This window comes from Pristiophorus japonicus, chromosome 13 (genome assembly GCF_044704955.1).
Source record: "Pristiophorus japonicus isolate sPriJap1 chromosome 13, sPriJap1.hap1, whole genome shotgun sequence".
Lineage (NCBI taxonomy): Eukaryota > Metazoa > Chordata > Chondrichthyes > Pristiophoridae > Pristiophorus > Pristiophorus japonicus.
Genome location: NC_091989.1, coordinates 156,613,225 through 156,639,364, shown reverse-complemented (window position 1 = coordinate 156,639,364; position 26,140 = coordinate 156,613,225). Strand labels below are relative to the sequence as shown.

The 26,140-nt window shown below is 46.7% G+C and overlaps 1 protein-coding gene across 2 annotated transcripts; it reads left to right on the top strand.

Annotated features, from left to right (window-relative positions):
• Positions 1-410: 410 nt before the first annotated feature.
• dhodh (dihydroorotate dehydrogenase) lies at positions 411-24,347 on the top strand. 2 transcript variants are annotated; one of them, XM_070898192.1, is made up of 9 exons: positions 411-494; positions 3,320-3,532; positions 10,837-11,036; positions 14,776-14,858; positions 18,162-18,349; positions 19,157-19,270; positions 20,039-20,192; positions 22,791-22,950; positions 23,793-24,347. In XM_070898192.1, exons 1-9 carry the CDS (start codon positions 474-476, stop codon positions 23,923-23,925), a joined length of 1,266 nt encoding a protein of 421 aa, XP_070754293.1. In that variant the 5' UTR covers positions 411-473; the 3' UTR covers positions 23,926-24,347. The 2 variants fall into 2 exon arrangements, with proteins under 2 accessions (XP_070754293.1, XP_070754294.1); XM_070898193.1 differs by having other exon boundaries at positions 423-494; positions 3,437-3,532.
• The last annotated feature ends 1,793 nt before the right edge of the window (positions 24,348-26,140 follow it).

The following is a 26,140-nucleotide window of genomic DNA, read 5'->3' as shown; positions in this document are numbered from 1 at the left end:
CCTCTGCTCTTTGAAATAGTGCCATGCGATCTTTTACAGCCACCTGAGACAGCAGAGCAGACCTCGGTTTAACATCTCATCCGAAAGACAGCACCTCCGACAGCACACTGGAGTATCAGCCAGATTGAGTGGGACTTGAACCTACAACCTTCTAATGCAGAAACGAGTGTGCTACCCACTGAGCCACAGCTGACACAAGGTACAAAACAAGAAAGAACAAAAGGTTCTTCCAGAAGCTCCGATTCGAATTTGTGTATCAGTATGAATAAATATAAATTTATTTTAAAACCCCACTTCACAGCCTCAGCAGTGAGCTGGGTGCAGGATGTGGGTGCCGGGTTCAGGGTGTGTCCTGGTGCTGGGTGTGTCCTGGTGCTGTGACCGGCCCCTGACACCACTCGCTGTTTGCATCACTTCCCGTACGCCTGCTCTCCGGGCCCGCGGGAAAGTGACGAGCTGCCTGTGACAGCGGGATGGCCGGCAGCACACTGAAGGTAGGGGAGACACTGGCACATTGTTACAATGTAGCGGGAGGGGTACCTCCGGGGGCCCCAGCCTGTTTCGCCCCGTTTAGTCCATGCTCTGCATTGTGCTGCACTTTGTGTTCAGTCTCCTGTATCTCCCCTATGTTAGTAACCTCGCACACTTCCAGCAGTGATATTTGACTTTGGCGGGTCTCGTATCAAAGCAGGCAGTAAATGCACTCTGAACTTTACCCAATTAGTGTGCTATTTTACCTAAACAAACGTCTAAGCGAGCTGCAAAAATGATTTAAAGATTCATCCAAAGTCCACAATCCACCATAGTGATACTACAGTAAGTTAGATTTCATGGCGTGAATTATTACAAGAATACGTGTGATTGGGCTTAAAGTTGCTGCTGCACTTGCATTTATGTGCATTTTGTAAAACTTTAAAAAGTTGTAATAAAAACAAAATGATTCTGAAGCCTGGGATCCCCGTTTTAGAGTTTTGCTGGCAACCTTTAACATATTAGAACACTGTATAGTCTAGAACTTGTATCGTGTTGATTGTTTATTTACATACTTAGTCACCCACCCTTGACCACCTGTCCTTGCAAACTACCGCTCCATCTCCACCCTCTCCTCCCAATTCCTTGAACATGCTGTCCCCTCAAGTCTGTGCCCAACTCTCCTGGAACTCCATGTTTACAACCCTGCAATCAGGAAACTGCTCTTATCAAACTCACACATGACATCTTATGTTTCTGTGACAAAGGTAAACTATCCCTCTTTGTCCTTCTCATCCTGTCTGCAGCTTTTGACACGATTAACTACACCATCCTCCTCCAAAGTGTCTCCACTATCGTCCCACTTAGTGGAACTGCACTTGCCTGGTTTCATTCTTGTTATGTACGTACTTTTGGGAGCACTAGCCACTAGATGGCATCACTGTTGGAGGCCATTGGGCTGCACGCACATGTGTGCAGCCCAAGTATAAAAGGCCAGCCATTTTGTATATTAGTTACTTTGGGCCTTAATAAAGCAGAGCTTTAACTCTTGGAGTTAAACAGTACTCAGTCTAACAGTTATTGCATACACAACAATTCTTACCTATCCATTCATAGCCAGAGAAACACCTGCAACGGCTTCTCTTCCCATTCCCACATCATTACCTCTGGAGTCGCTCAAGATTTATCCTTGGCCCCTCCTATTTCTCATCTACATGCTGCCCCTCGGCGACATCAACCAAAAACACCGTGTCAGTTTCCATATGTACGCTGACGACACCTAGCTCTACCTCAGCACCACTTCTCTCGACCCCCTCCACGGTCTCTAAATTGTCTGACTGCTTGTCTGACATCCAGTTCTGGATGAGCAGGAATTTCCTCCAACTAAATATTGGGAAGACTGAAGGCATTGTCGTCAGTCCCTGCCACAAACTCCGTTCCCTAATCACCCACTCCATCCCTCTCTCGCAACTGTCTGAGGCTGAACCAGACTGTTCGCAACCTTGGTGTTGTAGTTGACCCCGAGATGAGTTTCCGACCATATCAATGCCATCACCAAGACCGCTTACTTCCACCTCCGTAACATCACCCGACTCCACCATTGCCTTCGCTCATCCGCTGCTGAAACTCGTTGCCTCTCAACTTGACTCTCCTGATCGGCCTCTCATCATAAATTTGAGCTCATCTAAAACTCTGCTGCCCATATGCTACCTCCCTCCCAAGTTCCATTCACCCATTACCCCTGTGCTCACTGATTGGCTCCTGATCTGGCAACGTCTCGATTTTAAACTTTTCATTCTTATTTTCAAATCCTTCTATGGCCTCGCCCGTCCCCATCTCTGTAACCTCCTCCAGCCCTACAACCTTCCCAGATCTCATCGCTCCTCCAATTCTGGCCTCTTGCGCATTCCTCTCTTTTAATTGCTCCACCATTGGTGGCCATACTTTCAGCTTCCTAGGCCCTAAGCTCTGAAATTTTCTCCTTGAGCCTCTCCGGCCCACTACCTCTCTCTTTTATCTTTAAGATGCTCCTTTAAACCTACCTTTTTGACCAAGCTTTTGGTCATCTGTCCTAATATCTCCTTATATGGCTTGGTGTTAAATTTTGTTTGATAACGTTCCTGTGAAGCGCCTTGGGACGTTTTACTATATTAAAGACGCTATAAAAATGCAAGGTGTTGTTGCTCAATGTGAAATGTTGACTTTTATAAGACCGCATTCTTCCACCTCTGGAACAGTGCATTCAAAACAACCAAAGTCCCAAACACTGATCAGCCCTGAATTTGTCAAGCTACACTGGCTCCCTGTGCCCTAGTGACTAATCTTCAAAATCCTTGTCCCCATCTTCGAATCCTTCCTCAGCCCACCCTATTGATTATGGGCAATTGCCTTCAACTGTACATCCCAACCCACAGCCTCTACCTCTGGATGATTGCTTATTCCCTGTTGACTTCATTCTACAATCTGATGCTGACCTATCAGTCGTGCTGTCTGGAATCCTTCCACGCCCCCCCTCCCCCAATAGAAAAACACTTCACCTTGCTATCTCCCTCTCTGACTTCAGATCCCTTGTCTCTTTGACCATTCCCAAATTTCTCTTTTTTTTGCTCAATGTCCGTCTCTCCGCCTTGTTACATTCTCTACAATAATCTTCTACATGCTGTATAAATGTCTACCCGCTGTATTAATGTAAGTCGTTTACAGAAACAAAAATGGACCACCGGAAGCCATATTGTTGGTTCAACCCATCCTAGAAGCATTCCCAGTGCCTGCTATTGGTCAACAGCAGTAGAGATATTCTTTCTCATTTTTGTTTTAATTTCAGTATCACTTTGTTTTTTCACTACAGAAACGTTTACGAGAGGCTGTTCGAGTGCTGGGCGGTGGCAGTTGTCTGTTTTTTGCTTATTGCACTGTTGTAGGGGATGAGAAGTTTTACTCTAAACACCTGATTCCTGCTCTGCAGAAGTTTGTGGATCCAGAAACAGCACATACTCTTGCCGTCCGGTTTATTTCCTGGGGATTAATCCCACGGACAAAATGCAAGGATTCCCCCACACTGGTAAGCACTCTGAGACCACAATCTGCATCTCATCTGACCACCGAAAGCATTCTGAACACTCCCAAAGGGGCTGCTGAATCTGTGCAATAAGTGAAGTGAATGCATAACTTTTATTGGCTTTGCAGAAAATGTTTTGCGTTTGTATGGTGTTCTTGCTAATCTTTGGGCTTACAATCATCCATTTCCTTGTTGTTACATAAGAACATAAGAAATAGGAGCAGGAGTAAGCCTGCTCCACCATTCAAATAAGATCATGGCTCATCTGATCATGACTTGTTCACCTTTCGTCGCATTATTTTACCGAGTACTTTTTCCTCTAGTGATAGTGATTGTTTTAAGTTCCCTGCTCCCTATAGCCCCTTGATGATCTATTATTGGGAGCTTTTAGTGTCTTCTACTGTGATGACCGATACAAAATATTTGTTCAAAGTCTCTGCCATTTCCCTGTTTCCCATTATTAATTCCCCAGTCCCATCCTCTAAAGGACCAACGTTTACTTTCTTTTTATATACCTGTAGAAGCACTTACTGCTTGTTTTTATATTTCTTGCTAGTTTACTCTCATAATCTATCTTCTCTCTCTCTCTCATTTTTTTTAGTCGTCCTTTGCTGGTTTCTAAAAATTTCCCAAATCTCTGGCTTACCACTAATCTTTGCAACATTGTATGCCTTTGTTTTCAATTTGATACAATCCTTTACTCCCTTAGTTAGCCACGGATAGTTCATCCTTCTCTTAGAGTCTTTCCTTCTCACTGGAATATATTTTTGCTGAGCATTATGAAATATATCCTTAAATGTCTGCCACTGCTTATCTACCGTCTTACCCTTTAATCTATTTTCCCAGTCCACTTTAGCCAACTCTACCTTCATACCTTTGTAATTGCCTTTATTTAGGTTCAGGACACTAGTTTGAGACCCAGCTTTCTCACCCTCAAACTGAATTTGAAATTCTTTCATGCTATGATCATTCTTTCCTAGAGGATGCTTTGCTATGAGATCAATAATTAGTCCGGTCTCATTACACAGCACCAGATCTAAGATAGTCTGCTCCCTGGTTGGTTCCACAACGTATTGTTCTAAGAAACATAGAAACATAGAAACATAGAAAATAGGTGCAGGAGTAGGCCATTCGGCCCTTCTAGCCTGCACCGCCATTCAATGAGTTCATGGCTGAACATTCAACTTCAGTACCCCATTCCTGCTTTCTCGCCATACCCCTTGATCCCCCTAGCAGTAAGGACCTCATCTAACTCCTTTTTGAATATATTTAGTGAATTGGCCTCAACAACTTTCTGTGGTAGAGAATTCCACAGGTTCACCACTCTCTGGGTGAAGAAGTTCCTCCGCATCTCGGTCCTAAATGGCTTACCCCTTATCCTTAGACTGTGACCCCTGGTTCTGGACTTCCCCAACATTGGGAACATTCTTCCTGCATCTAACCTGTCTAACCCCGTCAGAATTTTATATGTTTCTATGAGGTCCCCTCTCATTCTTCTGAACTCCAGTGAATACAAGCCCAGTTGATCCAGTCTTTCTTGATAGGTCAGTCCCGCCATCCCGGGAATCAGTCTGGTGAACCTTCGCTGCACTCCCTCAATAGCAAGAATGTCCTTCCTCAGGTTAGGAGACCAAAACTGTACACAATACTCCAGGTGTGGCCTCACCAATGCCCTGTACAACTGTAGCAACACCTCCCTGCCCCTGTACTCAAATCCCCTTGCTATGAAGGCCAACATGCCATTTGCTTTCTTAACCGCCTGCTGCACCTGCATGCCAACCTTCAATGACTGATGTACCATGACACCCAGGTCTCTTTGCACCTCCCCTTTTCCTAATCTGTCACCATTCAGATAATAGTCTGTCTCTCTGTTTTTACCACCAAAGTGGATAACCTCACATTTATCCACATTATACTTCATCTGCCATGCATTTGCCCACTCACCTAACCTATCCAAGTCGCTCTGCAGCCTCACAGCATCCTCCTCGCAGCTCACACTGCCACCCAACTTAGTGTCATCCGCAAATTTGGAGATACTACATTTAATCCCCTCATCTAAATCATTAATGTACAGTGTAAACAGCTGGGGCCCCAGCACAGAACCTTGCGGTACCCCACTAGTCACTGCCTGCCATTCTGAAAAGTACCCATTTACTCCTACTCTTTGCTTCCTGTCTGACAACCAGTTCTCAATCCATGTCAGTACACTACCCCCAATCCCATGTGCTCTAACTTTGCACATCAATCTCTTGTGTGGGACCTTGTCGAACGCCTTCTGAAAGTCCAAATATACCACATCAACTGGTTCTCCCTTATCCACTCTACTGGAAACATCCTCAAAAAATTCCAGAAGATTTGTCAAGCATGATTTCCCTTTCACAAATCCATGCTGACTTGGACCTATCATGTCACCTCTTTCCAAATGCACTGCTATGACATCCTTAATAATTGATTCCATCATTTTACCCACTACCGATGTCAGGCTGACCGGTCTATAATTCCCTGTTTTCTCTCTCCCTCCTTTTTTAAAAAGTGGGGTTACATTGGCTACCCTCCACTCCATAGGAACTGATCCAGAGTCAATGGAATGTTGGAAAATGACTGTCAACGCATCCACTATTTCCAAGGCCACCTCCTTAAGTACTCTGGGATGCAGTCCATCAGGCCCTGGGGATTTAACGGCCTTCAATCCCATCAATTTCCCCAACACAATTTCCCGGCTAATAAGGATTTCCCTCAGTTCCTCCTCCTTACTAGACCCCCCGACCCCTTTTATAACCGGAAGGTTGTTCGTGTCCTCCTTCGTGAATACCGAACCAAAGTACTTGTTCAATTGGTCCGCCATTTCTTTGTTCCCCGTTATGACTTCCCCTGATTCTGACTGCAGGGGACCTACGTTTGTCTTTACTAACCTTTTTCTCTTTACATATCTATAGAAACTTTTGCAATCCGTCTTAATGTTCCCTGCAAGCTTCTTCTCATACTCCATTTTCCCTGCCCTAATCAAACCCTTTGTCCTCCTCTGCTGAGTTCTAAATTTCTCCCAGTCCCCAGGTTCGCTGCTATTTCTGGCCAATTTGTATGCCACTTCCTTGGCTTTAATACTATCCCTGATTTCCCTTGATTCCGAATACACTCTATGAACTCTTCCTCAAGGCTACCTTGGCCAATTTGATTTGTCTAATCAACATGAAGATTAATGTCGCCCATGCGTATTGCCATACCTTTCTTACAAGCCTCCATTATTTCTTGATTTTTACTATCTTACATCTTGATCTTCTAAGCCAATATCATTTCTCACTACTGCACTGGTCTCATCCTTTATTAACTGAGCTACTCACCTCCTTTTCCTTTCTGCCTATCCTGAAATATCAAATACCCCTGAATATTCAGTTCCCAGCCTTGGTCACCTTGCAATCAGATCATACCCATTTATTTCTATTTGCGCCATCAACTCATCTATCTTGTTACAAATGCTGCGTGCATTCAGATAAAGAGCTTTTAATTTAGTCTTTTTACCATTTTTCCCTACTCTGACCCCACTTTCTGATGCATTCTTATGTTTATACACTCTGTCCCTTCCTATCACACTCTGGTTATCATTACCCCTATCGCTACCCGCATATTGCCTTCTCCTTTCTCTTCGACTTTTTTAATTTCCACTCACCTGATCCCTCCCTCCCCCCCACTATTGAGTTTAAAGCCCTATCTACAGCCCGAGTTATTCGATTCGCCAGGACACTGATCCCAGCCTGGTTCAAGTGAAGCCCATTCCAACGGAACAGGTCCCTCTTACCCCAGTACTGATGTCAGTCATCATCATAGGCAGTCCCTCGAAATCACTTGCTTCCACTCTAGAAGTGAGTTCTCAGGTGACTGTACAGTCCAATACGGGAATTATAGACAGGTGGGACAGACAGTGGTTGAAGGAAAGGGTAGGTGGGAAGCCTGGTTTTACGCATGCTCCTTCCGCTGTCTGCGCTTGATCACTGCATGCTCTCAGCGACGAGACTCGAGGTGCTCAACGCCCTCCTCGATGCTCTTCCTCCACTTAGGCCGGTCTTGGCCAGTGCCCCATGAATTGAAACCCATTTCTCCCACACCAATCTTTGAGCCACACGTTCATCTCTCTGATCTTATTTACTCTCTGCAAATTTGCTTGTGGCTCAGGTAGTAATCCAGAGATTATTACCTTTGTGGTTCTGCTTTTTAATTTAGCCCCTAGCTGCTCATACTCCCTCAGCAGAACCTCTTTACTTACCTATGTCGTTGGTACCTACGTGACCACAACAACTGGATCTTTCCCCTCCCACTCCAAGTTCCTCTCCAGCCCAGAGGAGATATCCTTAACCCTGGCACCGGGCAGGCAACACAGCCTTTGGGACTCACGCTCTTGGCTGCAGTGAACTGTATCGATCCCCCTACTGATTATAAGCCTCCTGCCACTACAACATTTGCTTTTACTCCCCCAACTTGAATGGCCCCCTGTACCACGGTGCTGTGGTCAGTTTGCTCATCCTCCCTGCAGTCCCTGCTCTCGTCCATACAAGGGAGTAAGAACCTCGTACCTGTTGGACAATTGCAAGGGCTGAGGCTCCTCCAATGGTACCTTCTGGATCCCCATACCTGCCTCACTCGTAGTTTTACCCTCCTGTCCTTGACCATGGACCAAATTTGAAGTATTTAACCTAAGAGGTGTGACTGCCTCCTAGAACATAAGAACATAAGAAATAGGAACAGGAGTAGGCCATACGGCCTCTTGAGCCTGCTCCGCCATTCAATAAGATCATGGCTGATCTGATCATGGACTCAACTCCACTTCCCTGCCCGCTCCCCGTAACCCCTTATCCTCTTATCGTTTAAGAAACTGTCTATTTCTGTCTTAAATTTATTCAGTGTCCCAGCTTCCACAGCTCTCTGAGGCAGGGAATTCCACAGATTTACAACCCTTTGAGAGAAGAAATTTCTCCTCATCTCTGTTTTAAATGAGCGCTTCTGGAACACAGTGTTCAGGCAACTCTCCCCCTCCTTGATGTGTCGCAGTGTCTGAAGCAAAGGACTCCAGCTTACCAACTCGGAGCCGAAGTTCCTCAAGCCACCAACACTTACTGTAGATGTGGTCGCTGTGGTGTCCACCAGCTCCCACATGCTGCAGCTGCAACACATCACCCGCCTGCCATCTCTATTTGTATTTAACTAATTAGGTTTTCAAGTTTGGAAATATCATTTATCTATGTATATAGTTTTAAATCTGTACCACGGCTCTTAATGTAAACCGATGCCCAAGTTTAGAAAAAAGAGCGAAATACTCACCAACCAATGACTTGCCTGCTTTCCTGTGACGTCACACTTTGATTTTATTTATTTTCCCTGCTCTCACGGGTCCGTTGGCGCTGCTCCGGGCTCCGGTTGCCGGCCGGCTCTCCCGCTCTTTTTATGCTCCGTTTATGTTACGTTTCAAATTATTGCCCTGCACTTCACACAGCCCTGCATTTCCCCACTCTCTCCTCCCCCTGCCCCCCCCCCCCCCCCGAGTGATGTTGCCGTCATACTAATTATTGTGAGCAATCCGAGGACAATTTATTTTAAAGAGCGTGACATGTCCTCAATTAATCACTCTCAGTTTTGTCTCTTTATGAATCCCATGTTGAAATGCAATTCCGACCTGCTTTGCAAATGAAAATATTTTACATTTCTACGGTGTATATTTTCTTCTATTCACTAATCTTAGCACGAAAGTAGCTGAGTATATAGTGGGGAACACTGCCTACTCCTCACTAACCATAGCAAATGAAAGACAATATACCCCTCAGTTTTCTGATAGTAGAGGATGGAGATTGCAGTGATGTTAATCGATAATCAAATATAAACCTCTTCTGCAGATCGCAGTCTGACCAGTACTTTTGAAACTGGTACAATTTGTGAACATTGAAGACTTTTTCAGTCTCCGCTTCAATTTTGAGGGAAAATTAGTTTGAGTAGAGACAATGTAGCATGGCTCAATATGACCTTGATATCTCTCTATAATACTGTTTAATGCGGAAAATAAATATCAGATTTAGTTGAATTCACAAAGGAATCTAACAGTCATGTTCCTGCTGCTCAGAAAAGGTCCCCAAATTTTCCTAGATGGTGGGAACACGGAAGACCGCCTGCCTTCAGCAATTTTTCAGTCCTTTTTTCATGTACCGTTGGGAAGTGTGAGACCACCTGCTTGACTCTGCCCTCAAATTACTGATTCAACTTGCCAGCTTCTCCAGACACACTGAGCTTGCTAACAGTTTCATTTTGAAATGCAACCTGACCCTTTTTTGAAATACCTGAGAGGAAAATTGACTTGCGAGCAGTTCCACAATGCTGTGGAGGTTCTGGGTCAATTGCCTACCACCGTGGCTCACAGTGAGTGACTGTAGGAGAGGGAGGGAAAGTGAAAATAGTGCCCTCAAAAACATCCACACTAAAGGCAATGAAAAAGAAAGAAAGACTTGAATTTATATAGCACCTTTCACGACCACCGGATGTCTCAAAGAGCTTTACAGCCAATAAAGCACTTTTGAAGTGTAGTCACTGTTGTAATGTTGGAAACGCGGCAGACAACTTGCACACCAGCAAGCTCCCACAAACAGCAATGTGATAATGACCCGATAATCTGTCTTTTTGTTATGTTGATTGAGGGATAAATATTGACCAGGACACCAGCAGTAACACCCCTGCTCCCCTTTGAAATAGTGCCATGGAATCTTTTACATCCACCTGAGAGCGCAGATGGGGCCTCGCTTTAATGTCTCATCCGAAAGACGGCACCTTCGACAGTGCAGCACTCCTTCAGCACTGCACTGGAGTGTCAGCCTAGATTTCTTTTTTGTGCTCAAGTCCCTGGAGTGGGACTTGAACCTACAACCTTCTGACTCAGGCGAGAGTCCTTGGTAAGGACGACCTGCCTGTAGTGCTTGGGGGAACGACTTGCATTGTGTGTAGGGTTGCCAACTCTGGATGTATTACTGAAGGTTTCATCACATGACCTCCACCTCCAACCGTCCCACACAGGCAAGCAGCCTCTTTTCCACCATCTCCAGTATTTTTAGAATTAATTAATTAAAGAGTTCAAAGAAAATGGGGGGGGGACAAAGCAGTTTTTGTAATGGCCCTGTGATTTTTCTCCTGGGTTGCTTGCAGCAAAATCCAGGAGGTGAATCCTGGAGACTCCAGGGCAATCCTGGAGGGTTGGCAACCCTAAATGTGCGGACTAACTCTCGCGACTGAATGTTGAGTTTGCCTTATTCATCAGTGATCACTGATTCTTTCAGGAGGTAAATGTATTTGGCCAAAAATTCAAGAACCCAGTGGGAATTGCAGCAGGGTTTGACAAACATGGCGAGGCTGTGGATGGCCTTTACAAGATGGGCTTCGGATTTGTGGAAGTAGGAAGTGTCACGCCACAACCCCAGGACGGAAATTCCAGACCCCGGGTCTTCAGACTGGAAACTGACCAGGCTGTCATCAACAGGTAAGGCTGTGAGTATAAATTCTTGTGTTATAGTTTGTCGAAGGTATTTGGGGTTGGAGGTGGGGGCGAACCCGAGTGACCTCAGGCTGACGTAAGTGATTAGGTTTCACCTCCAAATGAATGAATTTCCAGAAACCACTGACACGGGTCACATCTCTTGGTTATACCACACAGGAGTACATGGGCATAACCCACAGTGCATCCATTACATAGAATTACACAGAATACATAACAGGCCACTTGGCCCAACAGTTCTATGCTCCACACGAACCTCCTCCCATCCTATTTCCACTTGCCCTGCAAACCTAGCCTTCTATTCCTTTCTTTCATATGTGTTTATTTAGCTTCCTCTTTTAAAAAAAATGCATCTATGCTATTTACATTAACTACTCCATGTGGTAGGAAGTTCCACATTCTAACAACAACTTGTATTTATATAGCGCCTTTAACGTAGTGAAACGTCCCAAGGCGCTTCACAGGAGTATTATGAGATTTAAAAATTTGACACCGAGCCACATAAGTAGAAATTAGTGCAGGTGACCAAAAGCTTGGACAAAGATGTAGTAGGTTTTAAGGAGCGTCATGAAGGAGGAAAGAGAGGTAGCGAGGCGGAGAGGTTTAGGCAGCGAGTTCCAGAGCTTGGGGCTGAAGCAACAGAAGGCACGGCCACCAATGGTTGAGTGATTATAATCGGGGATGCGCAAGAGGGCAGAATTAGAGGAGCGCAGACATCGCGGAACACTGTGGGGCTGGAGGAGATTACAGAGATAGGGAGGGGCGAGGCCATAGAGGGATTTGAAAACAAGGATGAGAATTTTGAAATCGAGGCGTTGCTTAACTGGAAGCCAATGTAGGTCAGCGAGCACAGGGGCGATGGGTGAGCGGGACTTGGTGCGAGTTAGGACACGGGCAGCTGAGTTTTGGATCACATCAAGTTTACATAGGGTGCAATAAGAACATAAGAAATAGGAACAGGAGTAGGCCATTTAATAAGATCAAGGCTGATCTGATCATGGACTCAGCTCCACTTCCTTGCTCTCTCCCCATAACCCTTTATTCCTTTATCGCTCAAAAGTCTTGTCTATCTCCGCCTTAAATATATTCAATAACCCAGCCTCCACAGCTCTCTGCGACAGAGAATTTCACAGATTTACAACCCTCCTGAGAGAAGAAATTGTTCCTCGTCTCAGTTTAAAAGGGGTGGCCCTTTATTCTGAGACTATGTCCCCTAGTTTTAGTTTTCCCCTGAGAGTGGAAATATCCTATCTGCATCCACCTTGTCGAGCCCCCTCATTATCTTATATGTTTCGATAAGTATAGGCTCAACCTATCTTCATAAGTCAAGCCCCCTCATTTCTGGAACCAACCTAGTGAACCTTCTCTGAACAGCCACCAATGCAAATATGTCCTTCCCTAAATATGGAGACCAAAACTGGACGCAGTACTCCAGGTGTGGCCTCACAAATGCCCTGTACAGTTGTAGCAGGACTTCTCTGCTTTTATACTCTATCCTATTTGCAATAAAGGTCAACATTCCATTTGCCTTCCTGATCACTTGATGTACCTGCATACTAACTTTTTGTGTTTCATGCACAAGGACCCCCAGGTCACCTGTACTGAAGCACCATGCAATTTTTCTCCGTTTAAATTATAATTTTCTTTTCCAATTTTTCTGCCAAAGTGGATAACCTCACATTTTCCCACATTATACTCCATCTGCCTGAACATGGGAGGCCAGCCAGGCATGCGTTGGAATAGTCAAGTCTAGAGATAACAAAGGCATGGATGAGGGCTTCATCATCGATTGAGCTGAGGCAGGGGCGGAGGCAGGCGATGTTAGAGGTGTAAATAGGCGGTCTTAGTTATGCCGCGGATATGTGGTCGACAGCTCATTTCAGGGTCAAATATGACACCAAGGTTGCGAACAGTCTGGCTCAGCCTCAGTTGTAGGAGAGGGATGGAGTCAGTGGCTAGGGAACGGAGCTTGTAGCGGGGACCGAAAACATTGGCTTTGGCCTTCCCAATATTCAATAACCACTCTATACGTGTTGCTTACTTTTAGGAAATGTGCATGGAAGCAGGACAAGGGCATTTGGCATTTTTACTATATTTGTGGAAGATGAACCTAAGGGGAGAAACAGAACATGCTGGGAATGTGCAGGAGTTCTGTCTGTATCTGAACAGAATGGAGACTAGTTGATGCTTTGAGTGAAGAGCCTTAGTCAGAACGTCAGATCTGTTAAGTTTCTAGTATTTTCTGCTTCTTGTTTCAGATTCCCAGCTTTCAGTTTTTATTCTTTTTATAAGAACATAAGAAATAGGAGTTGGAGTAGGCCATTTGGCCCTTTGAGCCTGCTCCACCATTCAGTAAGATCATGGCTGATCTTCAACCTTCCCGCACTATCCCCATATCCCTTGGATCCCTTTCTGAGCAGTCGGGGCCCTGGACCAAGACCTCGCTCTGTCAAGCCCGTGTGTGGTTGGTGTGCAACGGCCACCACATGTTAAAAAAATCCACGCACAGGCATCTTCCACCCTTGAGGTTGTAGTTCGGGTTCTTCCTTCGAAACATCTGTGAACTCATCCTTTTTTTTGGAAGCAAGTCATCCTCGTTTCGTGGGACTGCCTATGATGGTGATTATGAGCATACTGTTTAATTTATAACGATGGACATTGACAAGGAACAAAAGAAACTGATAAGACCCTTAATTGGCCCCCTGAACATGTCAGTTAGCAGAACACACTGAGCATGCTGAAGTCCATCTAAGGAGATTTAAAAATATTAATAGCTTACTCAGCTTCGTTAACTTGCCCAGGCTCTGTGGGCTAATTGAGATAGCCAGCTTTCCAACAGCAGGTTATCATGTGCATCTGCTGCTCTCGCCCTCTGCAGTGTGATTGAAGCGATTGGGAGGGAGACAAAGCTTGATCCCATACACACAGACTTTCATTTGCTTAAGAGCTGATTATCATGCCCCTCAGACCAATCTTAGAAACACTTGCACGATGAATTGCTTTGAACTGCAGTCACATTTTTTAGACAGATCTTCCTTGATTGGCTGGTTTAGAGATTCAGTGCTATGCCTTACTGGATGAATAGATCAGTGTCAAGACTTGGATCCCAATATTCCTCTCCAGTGCACCAGGGATCACTCACCTCCCAGGGGCAGGGAGCCTGTGACACTGAGGGGAGATGTGGGGATAGAATGCCACGTAAATGAGTTGGGGGGTGGGGGGAGCAGGGGGCAGTGGTATTCTCACCTAACTTTCCTGCTGTTTTGCCAGAAGGGTGTCCAAATGCACACGTGCCCAAGCCAGCTATCACTGGCTCTTCTACCTGTCTCTCTCCTTAGATCTGAGAACGGCATACAGCAAGGTGAGGAAGACCCAATAAGGTACATTTTGGAGGGACCCGTTGTGTCCTCGGGGGTTCGAGGGCTGTTGACTGCTATTTTTGGACAGCAACCAGAATTCCTCCCGAGTCTGTGATCTGGTAGGCTTGTGCTGGAGGTGTGCTGGGGCCAGGGAAGTGACCGGTGGGAGAACTCCATTTTACATAGGACTGGGAATCTCCTCTAATAATGGTCCTGGGGTGTATTCCTGGGGTCAGGTCAGGAGCAGCGCACTTCTGTGCATCAACAAACGCTCCTTGGGAGAGGAGGCAAATCAAGACTTTAGTGTTTGGCTTCATCTTTTTATTTTTTAGAAAATGTCTTTTTTAATATTTGTTTTAAACCAGGTATGGTTTTAATAGTCACGGGCATTTGGCTGTACAGCAGAGGCTTCAAGCTCGTTCGGAAATCCAGAAGCAGCTCACAAAAGGTAAAAGTTGGAAAATATTGAGTAGTGACTTATTTGTAATGCACTTTTTTTGTTGATCAAATCTGCTTCACTCAGTATTTTTTTTTAGTTTATTCTACATAACATAACATAAACATAAAAAATAGGTGCAGGAGTAGGCCATTCGGTCCTTCGAGCCTGCACCGCCATTCAATGAGTTCATGGCTGAACATGCAACTTCAGTACCCCATTCCTGCTTTCTCGCCATACCCCTTGATCCCCCTAATAGTAAGGACTACATCTAACTCTTTTTTAAATATATTTAGTGAATTGGCCTCAACAACTTTCTGTGGTAGAGAATTCCACAGGTTCACCACTCTCTGGATGAAGAAGTTTCTCCTCATCTCGGTCCTAAATAGCTTACCCCTTATCCTTAGACTGTGACCCCTGGTTCTGGACTTCCCCAACATTGGGAACATTCTTCCTGCATCCAACCTGTCTAAACCCGTCAGAATTTTAAACGTTTCTATGAGATCCCCTCTCATTCTTCTGAACTCCAGTGACTACAAGTCCAGTTGGTCCAGTCTTTCTTGATATGTTTGTTTTAAAATAAGCTGCACAGGTTTGCCACTAACCCTTGTCCAGCTTTATTTTTAACATGAGGATTAGGAACAGGAGTAGGCCGTATGCCCCCTCGAGCCTGCTCTGCCATTCAATAAGATCATGGCTGATCTTCGACCTCAACTCCACTTTCCCACCCGTTCTCCATATCCCTTGATTTCCCTAGAGTCCATAAATCTATCTATCTTAGCCTTGACTATACTCAATGATTCAGCATCCACATTTTATATTTAGTCTGTGCATAACTTGCAAATTTTATCTCTTTTGAAGATACAGGTTGTGAAATCTGATCCACAATTCTGTGGGAAATATGCAGTCCTGGGTGTAATACAGTTTTTGGCCACATGGTGACACCAGATTTCAGTCGTTTTTCACAATACCCGAAAGAAGCTGTAACTGCAGAAGCTGGAACTCTGAAGCAAAGAGCTGGAAATACTCAGCAGGTCAGTCCGCGTCTGTGGAGAGAACAGACTAGCTAATGTTTCAGGTGTGGACACTTTATCAGAATTGAAAGGTCATCGACCTGAAACATTAACTCTTTTTCTCTCTCCGCAGATGCTGCCTAACTTACTGAGTGTTTCTAGCATTTCCTGTTGCCATTTAGCACCTAGAATGTTTGTGGCGGAGGAGCGGCGAGAGATTGTGGCGGAGGCACGGCAAATGAGGGCATGGGGCCCAGAAGGGCCCAGGGGCAGCATGGTCCGTGCAGCAGAGCAGGTCTCCAGTCGTCCTGGTTAACCCTTGCCACTGAATAAAGACCTAGCTCTGTCAAGCCCGTGTGGTGGCTGGTGTGCAATGGTCAGCCCGCGTTAAAAAAATCCACGCACAGGCATCTTCCACCCCCTCAATTGGAGTTCAGGACTGGAACATCGGGTCCTTCATTGAAACACCTGTGAACTGATGGAAGCAAATCATCCTCGCTCGAGGGACCGACTATGATGATGATGATGTCGCAGTTAACTTTTTACCTTGCCAAGTGCGACCGCTAGTTAAGTGTCAATTAATTGTTTTGTCAGCAGGCTCGAGGGGCTAGATGGCCTACTCCTGTTCATAATCCTTATCCAATATCCGATATACCAAACTGGTGTTTTTAATCAGGATGGGATCTTCGAAACTCCATTGATGTGCATTTTGTTCAGCCTCGTGAATTTTGAACCTTGCACCTTTACCTTGGGTTCAAGCCCCACTCCAGGATTTGAGCATATTACCTGGGTTGATCATGCAGTGCAGTGCCGAGGGAGTGTTACGCTGTCGGCGGTACCATCTTTCAAATCAAATGTTGAACCAAAACTCACTTGCCTGTTAAAGTGGATGTACCACGTCACTGTTTCAAGAATAGGGGCATTGGCCTGGGGTCCTCACCAATGTTTATCCCTCAACCAAGATCACTGACATATTTTGTTCATAGGACCGTCATACAATGTTATTTTTCTACTATTATATGAAGGGTAGAAGATGCCTGTGAGTGAGTTCTTTTAACGTGGGGTGACCGTTAGCTGAGCAAAGTCTTGGTCCAGTGACAAGGTTATACAAGACGACTGGAGACCAGGCACTACTGTATGAGCCTAGTTGCCGACGGTGGGTTGCGAGCCGTAAGCTCGGCACTGAGCAGTGCCATTCGGTGAGGTGGTGAGAAAACCAAGGCCTGGCTGAGGGCAGGCATTGGGATGGTCAGAGGTCCACTTTGTGGAAGAGGTCAGAGTGGTCACAGCCATTGTGTGCACCACGTGCTCGACAGATACTCTGCCGTTGAATGGGGCCAGCGGGCGGGGGAAGGCCCGAGCGTCGCCGGAGGGAGTGAAGGCCCGAGCGCCGCCGGGGGGAGTGAAGGCCCGAGCGCCGCCGGGGGGAGTGAAGGCCCGAGCGTCGCCGGGGGGAGTGAAGGCCCGAGCGTCGCCGGGGGGAGTGAAGGCCCGAGCGTCGCCGGGGGGAGTGAAGGCCCGAGCGTCGCCGGGGGGAGTGAAGGCCCGAGCGTCGCCGGGGGGAGTGAAGGCCCGAGCGTCGCCGGGGGAGTGAAGGCCCGAGCGTCGCCGAGGGGAGTGAAGGCCCGAGCGTCGCCGGGGGAGTGAAGGCCCAAACGTCGCCGGGGGGAGTGAAGGCCCGAGCGTCGCCGGGGGGATGTTCGGGCCTTCACTCCACCGGCGACATTCGGGCCTCCATATTTTTCTACATAACAGCAGTGGCTGCACTTCAAAATTAATTCATTGTCTATAAAATCCTTTAGGATGTCTTTAGGATGTGAAAAGCGCTATATAAATGCAAGTTCTTTCTTTGCTGCTCAATTGGATTTAATGCTTCTGCAAAGCCAATTAGTTAAGCAGCTCAAATCAATGGAGTACCATAATCCTCATACATTTCACCCTTTTCACGCTTAAATACAGCCAAATGTGAAATGTATTAGGATAAAACGTTTAGTGGGGATTGGAAGATTGGTGTCACTGACATCATCTGGAATCAACACCAGGCATTGGTTCCATCACAACTATAATGCGGAAAATTGTTGAAGGAAGGAAAATTAAGGAATAAAAGGCCAATGGGGAAACTCCAGCTGTTTCCGTGGCTTTAGAGTTGTAAAACCTGTGTAATTCCTTCACCTCCCAAACTGTAGATGAATGATATTTCTGCTTTCTGTAGAACTGTCAAAGTGTAATTCCTGTCAATGATTGTAATGAAATCTCCCTTTATGGAAATACAAAATGTGTGAATTGTTTTTTGTTTTGGAAGCGGGGAGGCCGTTGGGAATAAATCTCGGGAAGAACAAGCTCTCGAGGGATGCTGCAGCCGACTATGTGGCAGGAGTGCGGGAGCTGGGCCCACTTGCTGACTACCTGGTTGTGAATGTGTCCAGTCCCAACACCCCAGATTTAAGAGCACTTCAAGGCAAGGAGGAGCTACGCAACCTGTTGGTGAAGGTCAGCAAGTGGATTTCTTATTTTTGGTGTGTCCGATCAAGTAGCTAAAACCAGAACACCCCTAGTCTGTTATTGGCTGTGGCTCAGTGGGTAGCACCCTCACCTGAGTCAGAAGGTTGTGGGTTCAAGCCCCACTCCAGAGACTTGAGCGCAAAATCTAGGCTGACACTCCAGTGCTGCCCTGTCGGATGTGCCGTCTTTCGGATGAGGCATTAAACCCATTCCGTACTTGCCCTTTTGGATGAGGTAAAAGGTCCCATGACACTATTTGAAGAAGTGAAGGGGAGATTCCCCCCCAAGTGTCCTGGACAATGTTTCTCCTTCAATCAGCATCATTAAAACAGATTACAGCGTACCGGATTGCTGTTTATATGCAAATTGCATGCTGCATTTCCTACATTACAACTCTTGACTGTACTTAGAAACATAGAAACATAGAAAATAGGTGCAGGAGTAGGCCATTCGGCCCTTCTAGCCAAAGTACTTGGCTGTAAAGCACTTTGCGACATCCTGAGGTCTTAAAAGGCGCTATATAATATTAGAAGTTTTTCTTTTTCTTAAGGGAGAAAGCCAGTATCTGCTAGAATTATATTTATTTCAATTCCTGCCCAGTGGTGGTTTGTGTTTACTGCTGGACCTGGGCTAATGCTGCCAAATGAATCTTTTACTTTTAAAAGAGAATTTGGACACCCTAGTTTCTTTACAGCAGTGATCTGCTTGTGCTGTTGGGATACTTGGTCTCCACCATTGTAATAATGCATAGTTGGGTATGATTTTGGTGGAGCTTTCCCTGAATTTCTTTTTCAGGTAATGAAGGAAAGAGATGCACTGAAAGTTAACCGGAAGCCAGCTGTACTTGTCAAGATTGCTCCAGATCTGAGCGCTCAAGATAAAAAAGACATTGCCAGTGTGGTAACAGAGGTGAGCAATTCAACCTCAAACGCAGCCGGGCTCACTTTCCACTTGTACGGCCCGATTGCAGATCTGTACGTGTAGACAGTGAGCCCGTTTGCTCCGTGGGCTTTGGGATTTCAATGATTTGAAAATGGAGCTAGGAAGGATGAGTTTTCCATTTGGGTCGCTGGTTATATAAAAAAACCCAGTGATATACCTGCGTGGCCTCGCAGTGGCCCAGGCAACCCCGCCCCCCGAGAGACCCCTCCCCCCCCCCCCCCGGGACCCTTCGTCTGTCCCCTCACGGATCCCTCGCTCCAGGGATCCCGCCCAGGGACTCCGCGACCCAGGGACCCCTTGCCCCAGGGACCCCTCGCCTGCCCCGGGACCCCTCGCTCCAGGGATCCCGGCCAGCGCCCCAGGGACACCCCCCTGGGACTCCGCCCCACCCTCCAGGGACCCCTCGCTCCAGGGATCCCGCCCAGCCGGCTTTTCAATGGGAAACACTGCGCATGTGCGGTATTTTGAATGGACCACGCAGCCCTTTAAAGGCACAAAAAAAAATTACAGAGAACACTGAACCCCAGGAGAGGTAATGAGCCCTTATTCTGAGGGTGTGACTGGGGCTTACATTTCTGGATTAAGATTATTGGGGCTAGATTTATATGTGTACCGGTGTGTTCTGTAAAATGCGGTAAAACAGTGAGAGGGCTGGGGCTGCTGAAGCACTGCATTATTCTGACTCCAGCTCCTGTGTGCAACCTTCCAGTTGACGTGCTCTGTTTTAATTTTCAGCTGGGAATTGACGGACTTATTGTGACAAACACGACAGTCAGCAGGCCACAGTCTCTTCGAGACCCGCTGCGGACTCAGCTCGGGGGCTTGAGTGGAGGGCCACTGAAGGAAATGTCAACACAGACTGTGAATGAGATGTATTCACTAACCAAAGGTATTCTTCAGCCACACGGAATCACAAATCATTGTGACTGGGAGTTCAAATTCAACACTGGGGAACGGAGGCCTGTTACTGGGAGGCTCCGCTCCTGCACTATCACATTAATAAATATAAAGGGGCCAGATTTGCTTTGTTTATAAACAAGTTCACAATTTTGCTCCAAATAGCAAACGGAGGTAGTTTTTCTCAAGTTTAACACAAAAATGGAAGTTCAATCACAGTAAGGAACTAAGGGCAAAATCAATTCACTATTTTAAACTGTAGTGCGGCCCAATAAAATCCTTGGGAATGCAGTAATATGTATGGAAGTTCTGTGGGCTAACTTAATAATATAACATATCCCGACCTGCGAGAGAACACCATCGGCAGGTCGGGGATAAAAGAGCAGGAGCTAGCCTCTGCAGGGAGCAGCGCAAGCCGTTCCAGGAGGGCGATGGATTTGAGCAGGGCGACTGGATTGACGTCACCAAAATCCAGGTCGCTGATTGGAGCGTGGGCGGGGCCATCGGCGGGGTCGGGACCCAGGTGCAGGAGGAGAGGCGGCGAGGGTTCGGGGTGGAGGAGAGGCGAGGGTTCGGGGTGGAGGAGAGGCGAGGGTTCGGGGTGGAGGAGAGGCGAGGGTTCGGGGTGGAGGAGAGGCGAGGGTTCGGGGTGGAGGAGAGGCGAGGGTTCGGGGGCCCGGGAGAGGCGAGGGTTCGGGGTGGAGGAGAGGCGAGGGTTCGGGGGCCCGGGAGAGGCGAGGGTTCGGGGTGGAGGAGAGGCGAGGGTTCAGGGGCCCGGGAGAGGCGTGGTCGGAGTCGAGGAGCCCAGCAGCGAGGCAGAGGCCCAGGACTGGCACAGCGTGTAACAACAGTGGGGTCGGGGCCCAGGGAAGGTGCAGCACGGGCCAGCCCACACTGCAACCTATGAATCCCATGGACAGTAGGAGTATGTGTACGTACTAGTTCCGTGCAGCAGAGCTTGGCCTCCAGTCGTCTTGGTTAACCCTTGCCACTGAACCAAGATCTTGCTTTGTCAAGCCCGTGTGGTGGCTGGTGTGCAACGGCCACCCCACGTTAAAAGAATTCACGCACAGGCATCTTTCACCCTTCAACATGTAGTTCGGGACCTGGAATATTAAGTCCTTCATTGAAACACCTGCGAATTCATCCTTTTTTTGCTGTGGAAACAAGTCATCCGTGACACGAGGGACTGCCTAATACTATACTATAGTTTCACATTAGCACGCTCAACATGTTAGAATGCAATGTCCTTGGCAGCTGGTAGTATCTCAATGTGCTGCGGAGGTGGTTGAGTAAAGATGGATTTGGGCTGCCTGTGGAAACTCCGGCTCAACACCTCATCCTTCATCACTGGGGTACAAAGTGATGATGGCCACGTTCTCTATTGTCTCAGGTTGGACACAGCCTTCATATTAAATCATCCTACTTCTGGGCTCTGAGTAAAATCCAACCTAGACTGAGAGATTAACGTTTGCGCTTTCCATTCGGGCAAGGTTCATCAGTGAAATTTGGGAATTCACCAACCACTTAACAAGGGTTCCTGAAATGATATGGAAAACTTCTTACTGATGGGGAATAATCCAGATACCTCTAAGAGTTGAGGAGGTCTGAGGATGTAGGGAATTGAAAAATATGACAGTACAGTGGGAAATTGGGTTGGGGAGTAAAACACTTGTCCATTTTCCTCCCCTCTCCTGAAGATGTTGACTCTGTGTTGGGGTACAGTTCCACAGGTGCTCGGTGTCCTGCAATGTTTTGCTCAAATGGCCGTTATTCATGTGTGATCCTTGATGAAGTATTATCAGCAGGTTTGACCATGGGGGCATCAGCACTGGTCTTGACCACACTCTTGTGCTTCCAGCTAGCCTGACCATATGGTGATGAGGAGTGGAACTTTCCCTTGGCAGCCCCAGGGCAATGAGGCCCATTGTAACTCCCTTATTACCACATTTGGGATCAGCTAACTCCGCTCAGACAGAGGGTTGAACCTGGGACCTTCCTGGTCTGTATGACACAGCTACTCAACAGATGGACCCTTGATAATCCTCTCCTAATTTGTTTAACTTGTATAAGCATACGCACAAAACATTTCCACTTGTGCTTGATATATTTGGGAAAAAATACTTACCTCGTACCATTGAATTTATCTACTTTTTAAATTGCAGGCAACTCTCCGGGTCCCTCGGGGATTGGGTTATTCCGGGTAAACGATTTTGCCGCTAGGGCGAGTGCACGTCTCAGAGCTGAAATTTGACGGTGATAGAACCAACCACAAAAACTTAGTTCGTGTTATCATAGCGTGAACGTAATAAAATACATGACAATGGATTCACCTGCTTCAGATTATGTGTGCTTGCCAGTTGAAGTGATGGAGATTTTCACGTGTGTGACAGTTTTTAAAAACGCTGTTACAGCGGGTTCTCCGTTAGATCCGTGTACGGATAATCAAGAGTTGCCTGTATAAAAATCTCCCACCCACTGTAGTGGTGGAGTATTGTCGATCTGTGCTTACTTTGATATAAAGTTACCTCCCCCTCTAGAACAAGTCGAATGTGATGGACCTTATTGTTTGATGTGTTTTCTTCTCCAGGAAGAGTTGCTATTATTGGGGTGGGTGGAATCAGCAGTGGAGCAGATGTTCTTGAGAAGATCCGAGCAGGAGCCACTTTGATCCAGTTGTATACAATCTTCACCTACCAAGGTCCCCCTGTGGTAAACAAAATCAAACGTGAACTGGAGCAGCTGTTAAAGTAAGCGTGTACCACTGTTCCAGTGTTGCTCTCCTTTCAGTATCGCAATGACGTGGCACCGGGGTGTTTTACAAACTGTCTTCGTAATTGTGGCATGAACTGTTGGATTTGAAGAGCATTCCCGGTTGTGGAAAATGCATTTACTGAGAATGTAAACATCAATTGGAGAAGAATATCCATTGAGCAGGTTACAGTGGGACACCAGTCAAGCCCCATTTGCACTCAGTTGTAACTGCTATGAAAGCAGTATCAATATTATACCACCACCCCGCTGACATAATGTGTGCAGTGTTTCCAACACTGCATTAGAGGGTGTGGTGTAACTGGGCATTAAACACTGCACTGGAGGATGAGGCCTAGCTGGGCATTAAACACTGCACTGGAAGATGAGGCCTAGCTAAGCATTAAACACTGCACTGGAGGTTGAGGCCTAGCTGAGCATTAAACACCACTGGAGGGCGCGATATAGACCATCATTGGTATTCTCTGGATAATCATTCCTCTGCTTGCATTGCCGGATGGTATATCGGAGCAACATGCAGTGCCACAAAACACCGAATCATGGCTTCAGTCCTTCATGCCCCTGAGCTCCCTGCTTCTAATGTATCATTGTGGGGAGGTACTATGCAGAGGCAGGCATTTCATAATTGTCATATTAATTGGGACATGTGATGTCTAAACGGGATCAATTAGATGTTGTGGTTTCATGTGTCAAACTCCCATAATTAAAATTGTTCCCGTGTCAACGCACGTGAGTTACAGCCTTGGGCTGCATTTTCTCTGCAAGGCAAAGCCCGAGTTCATCAACAGCGATAAATTGTGTTCTATTTGTTTTCTTAAAGGGAACAAGGATTTTCCAGTATTGCTGAAGCAGTGGGTGCAGATCACAGGCCTCGAGAGCCACAGCTGCCAGCACTGGCAAAGGGCGACCTTCGAATTGGGCCTGTTGCTGCAATCAAGGCAGCCACTGCCTAGTCATCTGCTGATGAATGAGGAGCCAGGAGGTAGTTCGGGCATGGACCCCGGCGATAATTGACATCGACTGGTGTTCAAACTGATGAACAAGCAGAATGAGAAGCCTGAATGCCTTCACAGCAACATTGGGATAAGCTCTTGGTGATTGCTAAGGTCTGGAGCTTTGTACCAATTCATGTTGTGAGATCAGTTTACAACCTGCTGACCACAGAGTCAGTCCAAGGAGTTATCAAATGTAGAAGTGGGTATCCTATGATCATAAATTTTCAAAATTCACTACATGGTATACTCCTCACCAACCAAAGGGAGATAATAAAGACATTTGTGTTGCTTGTACCATAGTTGCATCAATAAATCAATCTGTGGATGTATCTTACTGCAGTTACATAAATAAATAGTGATGTGTCACAATTGCATCACAACGTCCAGTGCAGAGTGTCATGTATGTAACCACAATGTAACGCCACTGTATTACTGTATACACTCAACCTCGATGCACACCTTGACCACAAGGGGTGAACTTGTGGGAGACACTCCTTACCTGATCACATGGGTATAAAAAGGGAGATCCCACGCCGGGTCACGGTCTTTGGAGTCCTGTGAATAAAGAGTTATGGTCACAGAGTGGCCTTGTCCCCAGAATGTGCCTCGTGTGGTTTCATACTGTAGAGTAAGGACTTTACATTGGCGACGAGAAACGGGAATTCACGACCCACGAGAATGGCCACCGGTCGCACAGAGGAACGGTACTGTGTTGGGGAAGACTGGGGCGATTTTGTCGAGAGGCTTCAGCAAAGCTTCATTATGAAAGAATGGCTGGGGGATGCAGCGGCCGACAAGCGAAGGGCTCATCTTTTGACCAGCTGCGGACCAAAGACTTACGCGCTCATGAAGGATTACTAACACCTGAAAAGCGGCGGACAAAACCTTTGAAGAACTTAGCAAATTGATCAGGGAGCACCTCAAACCGGCGAGTAGCATACATATGGCCCGACACAGATTCTACACCCACCGACGTCATGAAGGACAGAGCATACCGGACTTCGTAGCGGACCTCCGACGTTTGGCCAGCCTCTAAGTTCACAGACGCCTGCAGGGGGGAGATGCTAAGGGACTTCTTTATCGAGGGCATCGGTCATGCGGGAATTTTCCGCAAATTAATTGAGACCAAGGATTTGACCTTGGAACTTTCACGGTGGGGGAGGAAGAGACAAAAATAATATATGCACGCAATTCTGCCTCTAACGCGGCGATGGATCAGGGAGTCAACATCATAAATGCGACTCAGAGCCCTGCAGGCAGGCAGGGGCAGTCCAACATTCCCCAGGCAGCAATAGACCCCAGAGTAAGACTTCAACAGAGACAATGGCAGGCTGAACGGACATTCATGCCATCACAGTGGACAATGCGGCCTGGGATGGGGTCAGTGACACCTACTAATAGGGTACTTAAGAGCAGTCAAAGGGATAGTCAGCGCGGAATACCTGGCCACAGTCCCTTTGTTCCCAACAATGGAAACTTTAACTCATGCTGGAGGTGTGGGGGAAAACACTCAGCTAGATCTTGCAGATTTCATCAGTTTGTCTGCAGGAACTGCAATCTCAGTGGCCACTTAGCTCGAATTTGCAGGAAGTCTAAAACCAGACTAATATATGAGGTGGATGGACCAAAAGAGAGTTCTTTGAGGCAGGCTGACTTTTGCGGCAAATCGATGGACACCAAGGTTCAGCGGGTCCATGTGACTAATATTCACAGTTCATACACCAAAACGCCACCAATGATGATGAGAGTTTTATTAAATGTTATCCCAGTACGCATGGAGCTGAACACTGGGGCCAGCCAGTCACTCATGGGCGTTCAGCAATTTGAGAAGCTATGGCCATTTAAAGCCAGTAGACCCAAATTAGCGCATATTGAGACACAATTACGGATTACAACAATTACGACACAATCATTCCGGTGCTAGGCAGTGCAATGTTGGCTGTCACACACAACGGGTTAGTGAATCGGCTGCCGCACTGGATTGTCCCGGGCAATGGTCCCGCATTGTTGGAGAGGAGCTGGTTAGCCGAGATGAACTGGAGATGGGGGAATGTTCACGCAATGTCATCTGTGGAGTGAAGTTCGTGCTCACAAGTCCTACAACAATTCGATTCACTATTCCAACCTGGAGTCGGGACTTTCAAAGGCACTAAAGTAGTGATACACATCACCC